General features: G+C 45.1%; 1 protein-coding gene across 1 annotated transcript in view; it reads right to left on the bottom strand.

The window, feature by feature from the left end:
• ppm1h (protein phosphatase, Mg2+/Mn2+ dependent, 1H) overlaps positions 1-13,232 on the bottom strand; it is a 147,782-nt gene that overhangs the window by 26,623 nt on the left and 107,927 nt on the right. The window contains exons 5-6 of the mRNA XM_080191287.1: positions 10,560-10,644; positions 2,861-2,979 (exon numbers count right to left, since the gene is read on the bottom strand). Coding sequence (XP_080047413.1) covers positions 2,861-2,979; positions 10,560-10,644 — 204 coding nt within the window. The remainder of the gene's footprint in view (positions 1-2,860; positions 2,980-10,559; positions 10,645-13,232) is intronic.

Consider the following 13,232-nt stretch of genomic DNA (forward strand, 5'->3'; position numbering starts at 1 on the left):
ACCTCTAATCATATCCACTGATGGAGCTGCCACTCACAGTTAAATTAAAATTATACACCCAGGCTTGGGAAATTAGATGTCTGGGGCATGGAAATGTGAGCAGATCTGCTGGGAGATGGCAAGTTCCGCAAACATCACGGGGATGCATGCTTCTCCGTCGCTGAAAGACCTGAACCTTACACATTTCTTGTCGGGATGTGGCCGGACAGGGGCCAGTTGTCCTCTGGTACCTCATGGCAAGTTTTGCGCGAGAGTCCGGACAGTGATTGTTGGCACGCTGCTTAACAGTTTATTTATTAGTCACTAGTAAGGCTTACATTAACACTGCAATGAAGTTACTGTGAAATTCCCCTGGTCACACACTCTGGCACCTGCTCAGCTACACTGAAGGAGAATTTAGCATAGCCAATCCACAGTCCGGCGTCTATTCAGGTCAATGCACCTAACCAGCACATCTTTCAGACTGAGAGAGGAAACCGGAGCACCGGAGGAAACCACGCAGACACGGGGAGAATGTGTGAACTCCATACCGACAGTGACCCAAGCCGGGAATTGAACCCGGGTCCCTGGCGCTGTGAAGCAGCAGTGCTAACCACTGAGCCATCATGCCGCCCACTTTAATGATGGGCCAGTCACAGTCAGGAGCAACTTGTTCTCCCAGCCCATGTCTCCGATATTCCATTCTAAGTACATCACTGAACAGCACTCCACAAGACTTTAAGGTGTCAGGGTTGAAGAAGGCCTTTTGGCCTATCAAATCTGCTCCACCATTCAGTGAGATGATGATTGATCTAACAATCCTCAACTGGGGCAGCTGGTAGCACCCTGATCCTGTTCTAGCTGAGATTAGCTAACTCAGTGCTAATCAATGATTGAACGTGAAATGTTCCTGGTCTGGTGTAGTATCATGTATGTATTCACCGATTCCAATAACAAACAAAGCTCGTACCCTCCTGTCTAAACTACTTGTGGAAAATAATTTTCCACCTTAAAACGATGTCAAGTTGTGCGACCTGGAGTTTTGTGCCATGACTTTGATTTCGGTTTAATTTGATTTATTATTGTATACAGTGAAAAGTATTGTTTCTTGTGTGCTATGCAGACAAAGCATACTGTTCAGAGAAAAGGAAAGGAGAGAATGCAGAATGTAATGTTACGGTCGTAGCTAGGGTGTAGAGAAAGATCAACTCTGATGGCAGCAGGGAAGAAGCTGTTCTTGCGTCGGTTAGTATGTGTCCTCAGACTTTTGTATCTTTTTCCGACGGAAGAAGGTGGAAGAGAGAATGTCCAGGGTGCGTGGGGTCCTTGATTATGCTGGCTGCTTTTCTGAGACACAGGAAGTATAGACAGAGTCGACAGATGGGAGGCTGGTTTACATGATGGATTGGGTTACATTCATGACCTGTTGTAGTTTCTTGTGGTCTTGGGCAGAGCAGGAGCCATACCAAGCTGATTTGCTTCAAAAACAGCCACATTGTGTGGTACAATTTGCATGTGTGTGTGTGTGTGTGTGTGTGTGTGTGTGTGTGTGTATATGTTTTTATATATGGGGGGGGGGGTGGAGGGAAGTGGGGGTTGCATTGGAACTGAAATCCATTAGCAACTTGGATGTGACCTCCTGATCCACAACTCAGGTTATATTTGCCAGTGAAGTCCCATTTATTTCAACTCTTCCTCCCAGCATCTGTGTCCGTGGGTGTAATAGACTGTGTGGGATTTACAGAATAAGTATAAGTGGATATTTTAAGTGGAAACACAGATTTAAAGCTGCTGGTAGTGTAGATGGTTGTACTAAGGTCACAATAGCATCATTCGCACTGAAGCACCTCATCAAATGTGGGCAGCTCTGGTAACTCTTTACTCTGAGGAAGCCAGCCCTTTTTATATTGTCAAAAGATAAACAGAATCACATTTAACCGGGAGCGATGACATTTAATTATGCGGCTCAAGTAATGGCTATCACTGTCTTGTGTTTTGTGACACTTTCAGCAGAGCGAGGGAGAAAAGGGGCGACTTTGTACTCCCAGCGCAAAGCATCTCCTGCTGACCGCACATATACCAGGAATTCAAGCGTGCGCTCCTCACGATTGTGTGTCCATTCAAATAAATGGACTGCTAAGTCACACACATGAATAGCACAGGAGAACATTTGTCCTGTGGTGTTGCTTACAGTGGGCAATAGCTAGATGATAAGGGTAGAGTTTGTCCCTGGAGGAACAATCAGAATCCCTACAATGCATAAGGAGACCACTCAGCCCATCGAATCTGCACCAGCCACAATCCCATCCAGGCCCTATTCCCATAACCTCTCACAGTTACCCTGCTAATACCCCTGACACTGCAGTCAATATAGCATGGCCAATCAACCTAACCCGCACACCTTTGGAGTGTGGGAGGAAACCAGAGCACCCGTAGGAAACCCGCACAGACACGGGGAGAGAACATGCAAACTTCACACAGTGACCAGAGGCTGGAATTGAACCAGGTCCCTGGCACTGTGAGGCAGCAGTGCTAGCCAGTGTGCCACTAACCACTAATCATACATGGACACTGGGATGAAGCAGTTGGTGGGTTCCATGGCCTCTTTTCACTTCAAGTTCTCAAAATTTGAATTCTCAATTCAATTGCTGCATTATATCTGCCTCCGTACATCAAACTATTTGATTTCTGTTATGTTTCTGAACCCCAGTGAGAGATTTATCAAGGAATAATCCTGCAGTTGAATGTTAAGGAATTGCCTTTGCTCAAATTAAATTGTCTTCATTCATAGTAAATCTGTATCAGTTAATACATCAGCAAAAATCCAAGCTAGCAAGGCTTCACAAAACCCATTCAATTCCCTTTTGAGTCACGTTCTTACCAGCCAGTCATATTAAAATCACGAAAGAGCATTTTCTTCCCAAGTTCTTTTCGCTGCACTCTCCTGGAAAATTCCAAATGGGTGAATTCGTTTCCCAACAAATGTGGCTGCAAACAAGCCTGCAGGGAGAAAAGAAAACTGGCTGTGGGAGAGGAAATGTGCTTTTACATTGCAACGCCATCTAGTCTGCGCCCACTCTTGCTCCTGAGATCTTCCCAGCTTTTAGGGTATAGTTTTAAGATAGGTTTTAAGTTTATTTATTAGCGTTACAAGTAGGCTTACATCAACACTGCAATGAAGTTACTGTGACAATCCCCTAGTCGCCACACTCCGGCACCTGTTTAGATTTGGGACAGTGATTAGCTTGCTGCCTCACAGCGCCAGGGGCCTGGGTTCGATTCCCGGCTTGGGCCACTGTCTGCGTGGGTTTCCTCCGGTTCTCCCCGTGTCTGCGTGGGTTTCCTCCGGTTCCCTCCCAGTCTGAAAGACGTGCTGGTTGGGTGCACTGATCCGAACAGGCACTGGATGTGGAGAATTTCACAGTAACTTCATTGCAGTGTTAATTAATGTAAACTTTACTTGTGACTAATAATAAATTTTCTTTTACAGGGAGAATTTAGCACGGCCAATGCACCTGACCAGCATGTCTTTCAGATTGTGGGAGGAAACCGGAGGGAACCCACGCAGACACAGGGAGAACGTGCAGACTTCACACAGACAGTGACCCAAGCTGGAAATCAAACTCGGGTTCCAGGCACTGTGATAGAGCAATGCTAACCACTGTACCGTCCAAATTACTGTGTGTCACAGGCAGGGCAGGTCGGACATAATGTGGATTGTTTTGATCCAACTCGCCAGACAGGATGCCCACGAGATCAAGCGGAAGGCTGTTTTTACAAGATGCCCAACATTCCTCTCTCGTGACTCCACTGGAGAGTAAAATCAGGCCAGGTTGCAAAATATTACTGCTACCCAATTGCGCCAGTTTACCAACATGGGCTCAATAACAATTGTTCTCAAAGCATGATTTAGAGTTTATTTATTAGTGTCATTATTTATTTATTAGAGTTTATTTATTGGAGTTCTATGAGGATGTGTCTAGGGCGGTGGATAGAGGAGAGCCAGTGGATGTGGTGTCTCTTGATTTTCAGAAGGCATTTGACAAGGTGCCTCACAAGAGGTTATTACAGAAGGTCAGGGGGCATTCAGTTGGGGGTAGGGTGTTAGCGTGGATAGAGGATTGGCTGTCAAATAGGAGGCAGAGAGTGGGGGTCAATGGGTGCTATTCGGATTGGCGGTTGGTGACTAGTGGAGTGCGCCAGGGGTCGGTGCTGGGGCCTCAGCTTTTTACCATTTATATAGATGATCCGGAGGAGGGAACCGAGTGTATGGTGTCGAAATTTGCTGATGACACCAAGATTGGTGGAACGGCAAATTGTGCGGAGGGTGTGGAGAGTCTGCAGAAGGATCTAGATAGGCTGGGCGAATGGGCCAGGAACTGGCAAATGGAATTTAATATTGGCAAATGTGAGGTTGTCCACTTTGGTAGGAATAATGGTAGGAAGGACTATTACTTACGTGGCGAAAAACTGCAGCATGCGACGGTGCAGAGGGACCTCGGGGTCCTTGTGCATGAGTCGCAAAAACCCAGCCTGCAGGTGCAGCGGGTGGTCAGGAAGGCGAATGGGATGCTGGCCTTCATAGCGAGGGGGATTGAATATAAAAGTAGGGAGGTCTTGCTGCAGCTGTATAGGGCACTGGTGAGGCCGCAGCTGGAGTACTGTGTGCAGTTTTGGTCGCTGCACTTATGCAAGGATATTTTGGCCTTGAAGGGAGTGCAGAGGAGGTTTGCTAGGCTGATTCCGGAGTTGAAGGGGTTGAACTATGAGGAGAGGCTGAATAAACTAGGCTTGTACTCGTTAGAGTTTAGAAGAATGAGGGGAGATCTCATTGAGACGTATAAGATGTTGAATGGGATGGATAGGATAGAGGTGGAAAGACTCTTCCCGCTCAGAAAGGACAGTAGGACTAGAGGGCACAGCCTCAAGATAAAGGGGGGGGGTGGTTTAGAACGGAGTTGAGGGGGATCTTCTTCACTCAAAGGGTGGTGAATCTCTGGAATTCTACTGTTGAAGTGGTGGAGGCTGCCTCGCTCAATATTTTTAAGACACGGGTTGATAGGTTTTTGATAGGCAAGGGGATTAAGGGTTATGGGGAGAGGGCGGGAATGTGGAACTGAGCCACGACAGATCAGCCATGATCTTATTGAATGGCGGGGCAGGCTCGAGGGGCTAGATGGCCTACTCCTGCTCCTATTTCTTATGTTCTTATATCACAAGTAGCCTTATATTCACACTGCAATGAAGTTACTGTGAAAATTCCCTGGTTCCCACACTCTGGCCATCTTTTCGAGTACACTGAGGGAGAATTTAGCGTGGCCAATGCACCTAACTAGCATGCCTTCCAGACTGAAGAGTCTTCAGTTCTCTTATTTACACTGCCCAACACATTTCTTCCACTCTGCGCTGGGTGCTTGTTATAATTTCCATGATAAACAGAGATTTACGTGGTTACACCTACGGGAAGATGTCACAGCCTCATCATTGCTCGATTCTGTCTGATGAAGGAGAAACCTAAAGCAAGTCACCTAAACGCAGGAAAGGATTAAATACTAAAATCAGCTGACATACAGCAGATGGCAATTTACCTAGCCCAATGCCTTACAAGAAACCACATTCAGAGAGGTAGTGTTTTGCTCAGGGAGATGGGTTAAGGATTAATAAAGTGTTTCATGAGTCATTTCTCATCCTGATTGAGTGTACGTGTAGATGTAAAAGAATGGTGCAGATAATAATCACAAATCAATCTCTATCCACTTTGAGGCATTTAGCTAATAAACCAGGGCAACTGTACCTTGTAAAATGCATAAATCTCCCAAATCCACCATAAATACTTAATGTACCAAAGATTTCCCCAACAAAAATTAACATGTATTTGCACTTTACTCCTATTTGGTTATTGTCAAGTACTAAAAATATTACCGATCCAAAAAGTGTTACCTTACTTCAGCTTTAGTAAAATTCACAACTGGGTGATTCCATTAAGGTATCAATTACTGTTCATCTTTAATTGCTCAAAGGACAGTAACTAGATTTCTTCCTGAACTACAGCAGCCCATATAGCGATGCTGCTTCCACACTGACATTAGGTAGGGAATTCCAGGATATTGACCGAGGGACAATGAAATAACAGTAACACGTGTCCAAAGCATATCTTAGCTGAGGCTTTGTGGGTTCCAAATGCAATCCAAGACAACAAATATACTTTAGATTATTCTTCCACATACTCTGGTGGGTCAGGATATTGGTGGATAGGGATGTTCACGACAGAACTGGATGTTGGATATAATTCTCTGTATATGATTATCAGGCCACTGCAGATCCAGCTTTTTAAAAATTCATTCATGGGATGTGGGCATAACTGGCTGGGCCAGCATTTATTGCCCAACCCTAATTGTCCTTGAAGTGAGAGGTTTGTTGGGCCATTTTAAAGAGCATTTAAGAGTCAACCACATTGCAGTGGATCTGGAGTCACACGTAGGCCAGACCAGATACAGACGGCAGATTTCTTCCCTAGCAAACCAGATGGGTTTTTACAACAATTGGTGATGGTTTCATGATCATCATTGGGTTTTTAATTCCAGATTCTGCATTGATTCAAATTTCACCATCTGGCATGGTGGGATTCGAACCCAAAGCATTATCCTGAGTGTCTGGATTACTAGTCCAACGATAATACCACCATGCCACCACCCAGAGGCAACCAGACTCTAGTGAGAGTTGACTGGGTTTTGTTGCAGTTATTGTTGATACTTTGGAGAAACTATTCTCCAGCTGATTTCAGAAGGCACTGAGTGAACCATGTGCTATGCGACCGATATTCATTCATGGGACATGGGCTTCACTGGCCGCCCAGCATTTATTGCCCATTCCTAGTTGCCCTTGGGAAAGTGATGGTGATTATATGCCATCAGCCCTTCATTAGCCAGTTTCACAATTTGCCACAGTGGCCCTCTTAAAGAATCAAAGCTTCAACAGCAACTTACATTTCTACAGCTCCTTCAAAGGACAAAGAAAAGTACAGCACAGGAACAGACTCTACGGTCCTCCAAGACTGTGCATAATTTCTGCCTCAACTAAAATCGTGAGTACTTATGAAGTTCGTATCCTTCCACTCCCAACCTATTCATGTATTAGTTGCCTCTTACATGCCACTATCATATAACCCTCACCATAGTAAAACCTTCCAGAAGTTTTACAAAACAAAATTTGACACCTAGTCACATAAAAGAGATTAATAGGACAGATGACCAAAAGTTTGGTCAAAAGGATGAGCTTTAAGGATATTTTCAAAAGGAGGAGTGATAGAGAGGCAGAATAGTTTACGAAGGGGATTCCCAGAGATGGGACCTCACTGACTGCAGCAGTATTGTGGGTGGACCAACAGCAGGGACTGCAACGGTTCAAGAAAGCAGCTTGCCACCACAAGGGCAACTAGGAATGGGAAATAGATGCTGGCCTAGCCAACGGTGCCCACATCCCATAAATGAATGAAGAAAACTAAAATCAGGTGGCGCCAGAGATGAGCAGAGATCTCACGGGATTGCACTGCTGGAGGGGATTAGAGATGAGGAGGTGAGAGGCCAAAGATATAAAGATAATGAGTTTTTTAAAAAATTGCCAAGTTTGTTATTATAGAACCAAAGCCATTACACCACAAAAACCCACAGGAATGGCATCAAGATCAAATCATGCCATAAATGTTCCTTGTCTGACAGCGGATGGAGAAATCCAGCACTGAATTCCGTGACTGTGTCAAGGCAGCAGCAACATTCTGTTGGGTTGTAAAGTCCGACAACGGGTAGCGAGTGAGTATGCTGCCACCTAGCTTTCAGTCTGCCCTTCTTTCATTATACCCAGAATAAACCAGTTCAAAATAACAACCAGGATGATACTGTGCATTTCAGTGATAGTGGAGGGGCCTACACGTGTGCTAACGTGACGATTTTTTCTCCGGTTAGCTGTTCAGTGAACAGATTGCGGCTTTGGTTGAACAAACAGCCAAAGAAACTGGGCCCAAATATATTTTTTATCTTGAGACACGAGGATAAGTACAGCACTTCTATCCTTCCAGATGAGTTGTTGTGCTGGAATGAAGTACAGATATTGATTGAGAGCTATAACTTTGCACGCGGCTCATTGTTGGGAGTGTTCAGTTGACCCACAGTGCAATTTAGTCCGATCAGAGTTTTGCTTCCTGCTAGTCCCATTACATTTACAGAAATTGAAATTCAATTGCAGAGTGTTCAAATAAACTATTTCCCAATCTCCCTAACCTGCACATCTTTGGACAGTAAAGGGGCAATTTAACATGGCTAATCCACCTAACCTGCACATCTTTGAATTGCAGGAGGAAACTGGAGCACCCGGAGAAAACCCACGCAGACACCTGGAGATACATGCAAATTCCACACAGACAGTGACCCAAGCTGGGAATCAAAGAACAAAGAACAACCCAGCACGGGAAACAGGCCCCTTGGCCCAACGAGCCCGCGCCACCGCATCCTCCTACACCTACCCTGCCCTGCGTGTATGCGAGTGGAACCCCTAACTTAGCCAGATCCAGGGGAGAATAGTGTCAATTTGGTATACCAATCAGCCTAAGAGCACATCTTTGGGGTGTGGGAGGAAACCGGAGCGCCCGGAGGAAACCCACGCAACCACAGGGAGAATGCGCAAACTCCCACAGACACAGGCCCAAATCCATGTATCTGCACAGCAAACAGTGCTAGTCACTGAGCTGTTGCGGCACCCGTCTACTGGTCCAGGATCAAGCACACACACCGAACCTGGGTTACAGAATCATAGAATCACTACAGTGCAGAAGGAGGTCAGTTGGTCTATCGAATTTGCACTGACTCTGACAGAGCGTCTTAACCAAGCCCTATCCCTGTAACCCCACGTACGTATACCAGTAATCCCCCTAACCTATATATCTTGGGATACTATGGGGAAATTTAGCATGGCCAATGCACCTAACCTGCACATCTTTGGATTGCGGGAGGAAACCTGAGCACCCAAAGGAAACCCATGCATACACGGGGAGAACGTGCAAACTCCACACAGACAGTGACTCAAGGTTGGAATTGAACCCGGGTCCCTGGCGCTGTGAGGCAGTATGTTAACCACTGTGCCACCATGCCCCCCTGACCAGACAATCTGCTGTTTTTGTGATGTTGATTGAGGGATACATATTGATCAGGATATTGGGGAAAACTCCCATGTTCTTTTTCAAAATAATGCCACGGTATCTCTTATGTCTACCTGAGAGAGCAGACAGGGCTCTGGGTTTAACATCTTATCTGAAACTGAATCAGTGGCAATTGAACCATGCTTGACATGACATGGTTGCATTGTTATATAGGGCAGTACCTTACGTCCGATGTTCGAAGATCATTCTTGGGAGTGTGTTCATTGCCATCTAGGCAAATAGAGAAACCCGATTTGCAAACAGCATTGTCTCACAGAGCCGAAATGAAATGACTGATCAAGGGGAGGTGATGGTGGAGCAGTATTGTCACTGGGCTATTAATCAAGAGACCTTGGGTAATACTCTGGTGACCCAGGTTTGAATCCCACCACAGCAGATGGTGAAATGTGAATTCAATTAAAAAGAAAATCTGGAATTAAAAGTCTAACCATGACCATGAAATTATCATCAATTGTTGTAAAAATCCATCTGGTTCACTAATGTCCCTTCAGGAAAGAAATTAGCTGTCCTTCCCTGGCCTACATGTGACTCCAGACCCACAGCAATGTCCTTAACTGCCCTCTGAAATGGTCTAGCAAGCCGCTCTGTTCAAGGGAATTACGGATGGGTAACAAACGCTGTCCCAGTCAGTGACACACACATTTTGTTTTGCAAATATGTACTTAACTCGTAAAATATCTGAAAGAACATTGCAAATATTTCAAAATGGCCACCACACAAAGCCCAATAACATTCAGATTCTCTCCATACATCATGTTGCAGTCTTAAGGTGCTTCAGTACAGAGAAATGTTACCAACATTTCAGAATGGTCATTACAAATGGTGAAAAGGTTGTCCACTTGGGTCAAATTAAATCCGTTTCTGATGGTGGTACTGAATGGAAGAACAAGGCCAGCCAGCATACTGAACAACTCCTTGTTTTCTTTAAATAGTGCTGGGACATTCAACAAGGAAGGACCTTAGCTTGACATCTCATCCAAATGACAGCACCTCCATCAACACAATGGGTGGCCTCGCTCAACCTGCGACTGGAAAATCCCACCCGACATCAATGGACCTTCCCGTTGTCCACCCCTCGCCCGCTCCGACTCCTATGGTGGGCAGGGTGGTAAAATTCCAGCAAATACTTCCCCACTGCAATACCAAAGTGACAGCCTGGTTGCTATTCATAAAAGAAGTTGACTTGAAACCCGAATGAAAAGAAACTCACTGCCAGCTTTCTGAAAGTAACTCAAAAAATTGCAAAATACAAATTTGCATTCCAGTGCACCATTTTATAAAGCCAGAAAAATGCAATTAACTTGTTAGTCAACTTTTCACGTGATAATGTGTTGTGCGAACCCACTGTATTACGCTGATATTCACTTACCAAGTACTGAAGTCTCTGCCGTTCAGTCTCTGGTGTGAACTCTGAAGACATTGGAATGACTTCGCCATTTTGAACAATAATGGCCCTGAAATGGAATATTTATATCAAGTAGGAGAATCTGGAGGATCCAGTGATGCACGGGAGAAAACGCAAATGCAAAAATGCAGCTTCCTTAAACTCTCACAATGTGACAAAGAAAACCTAGTTCAGGCTACCTATCATGTCATGCTACACGGTGACACAATGCCTAGCATTGCTGCCTCACAGTGCCAGGGACCCGGGTTCGATTCTCGGCTTGGGTCACTATCTGTGCAGAGTCTGCACGTTCTCCCCGTGTCTGTGTGGGTTTTCTCTGGGTGATCTGGTTTCCTCGCACAATCCAAGGATGTGCAGTTTGGTTGGATTAGCTAAATTGTCCCTTAGTTTCCTAAGGTGTGTAGGTTGGGGGATTAGTGCGGTAAATGTGCAGGGTTATAGAGATGCGGGGGGGGCTGGGTGGGCCTGTAAAGTGCTCTGTCGGATAGTCGGTGAAGACTTGATGGTCCAAATGGCCTGCTTCTGCACTGTAAGAATTTGATGAATTTATATTTACATTCTTTTTATTTATTAGTCACAAGTAGGCCTGCATTAATACTGTAATAAAGTTACTGTGAAAATCCCCTAGCCGGCATACTTTGGCGCAGAGGGAGAATTTAGCATGGCCAATCCACCTAACCAGTATATCTTTCAGACTGTGCAAAGAAACTGGGGTGCCCAGAGGAAACCCACGCAGACCCATGCAGATTCCTCACAGACACTGACTCAAGCAGGGAATTGAACCCGGGTCCCTGCCACTGTGGGGCAGCAGTGCTAACTGCTGTGCCATCGTGCCTTCCCATAAGTTCATAAGTTCTATAAACTTGTACAATGAAAGTGAAAGCATCGGAAGTGTGGGACTGCATGGCACCATTATAGCAGCTGACTAGGGAGCAGATTCTTCTGGTCCCTGTGCTTGGACTAGTGAATACAGGAAAATTGAGTGGAAAACAGTGTATAATCGGGAAGCCAGGCCACCCAATTTTGTCGTCCATTACATCAGAGAGACTGAAAACTGTATGGACTACTCTTGGGGGTGCTTGCTTCTTTCTGGCTAATTCCCTAATCTTCAATGCACCTGACTACATCAATAGCTCCAGAGAACACAAACTGCAAAAGTTAACCAATCAATGATTAAAACTTAATTGGGAGCTTCAATAAGTGCAAAACAGAACATTTTTGCCGATACACAAGGAACTAAACATACAAGCAACTTGACAGGTTCTCCTCTCTGTTAGCAAGAAACGCTTATTTAAATCTTATTATGCAATCCCTGGCTTCAGTTATAGTGTCAGTGTTTCAGACATGGCAGTTTTGATTTTAGTAAGGATCTATTGCCAAAAGAAGCTTCCATTATTATTTACTCCCACTTACCATTACTCACTCCCAATTCTACATAATTCCACTCATGTAATAAATATTCCGTGACAAATGTTCAGTGATACAAGTCAAGCGTTCTCCCACATCCCTGCGGCAATTTGTTAATAAAGAAGTTAAAAGATCTCAGGTGAATGCCAATTAACTATCTAGTTGAACAGGTTGGGCGTACTTGGGAGTTTAGAAGAATAAGTGAAGATCTCATTGAAACATGTACAATCCTGAGGGGACTTCACAGGGTGGACACTGGGAGGATGTTTCCTCTTGTGGGCAAGTCTAGAACTAGGGGAAACAGTTTAAAAATAAGTGGGTCTTCCTTTTAAAAAGGAAAGAACTATTTTCTCTCAAGGCGTCACTGGGGTGTGGAATTCTCTTCCTGAGAAAGCAGTGGGGGCTGGATCTCAAAACACTTTCAAGGCAGAGTTAAGTCGATGCTCGACATAAAAAAAGGATTCGAGGGGCGGCACGGTGGCACAGCGGTTAGCACTGCTGTCTCACAGCTCCAGGGACCCGGGTTCAATTCCCGGTGTGGGTCACTGTCTGTATGGAGTTTGCACATTCTCCGTGTCTGCATAGGTTTCCTCTGGGTGCTCCGGTTTCCTCCCATAGTTCAAGGATGTGCGGGATAGGTGCATTGGCCATGCTAATTTCCCCTTTATGTCCAGGGTTAGAGGGATTAGAGGAGTATGGGATTATGGGGTTAGGATGCAGATTCAATGGGCCAAATGGCCTCCTCGTGTACTTAAGGTTTCTAAGTGAATTCTAAGGGAATGGGGTTAGTAGGGGAAGTGGAGTTGTGGGGCAGGATTTTCCCATTCCGCCTGCCATGGGAATTGTAGCGGGCCATGCAAAGGTCCCTTGACCTCAGGCAGGATTTTTCAGCTTTGGGGAGTAAGCGTAGCTGGAAAATCCCGCCTGAGATCTCAACCAGACCAGCCATGATCTTACTTAATTGCGGAGCAGTTTTGACCAAGATACAAACATACAAATTAGGGGATGCAGTAGGCCACTCAGCCCATCAATCCTGCTCCACCATTCGATAAAATCATGACTGAACTCAAGAGCCAAATGGCCTATGTTTGCTCCTAATTCCTATGTTCCCTTGTTCGCAGATAAAACAACATGTTCTCGCAATTGGCTACCCAACACTTCTTTAGTCTTTGCAAGCATCTTGAACATTTTAATGCATCACATTCAAATTCAGGATATATATTTCACCCA

The sequence above is a fragment of the Carcharhinus amblyrhynchos genome, chromosome 6 (assembly GCF_965287045.1).
Source record: "Carcharhinus amblyrhynchos chromosome 6, sCarAmb.v2.hapA, whole genome shotgun sequence".
Classification (NCBI taxonomy): Eukaryota; Metazoa; Chordata; class Chondrichthyes; order Carcharhiniformes; family Carcharhinidae; genus Carcharhinus; species Carcharhinus amblyrhynchos.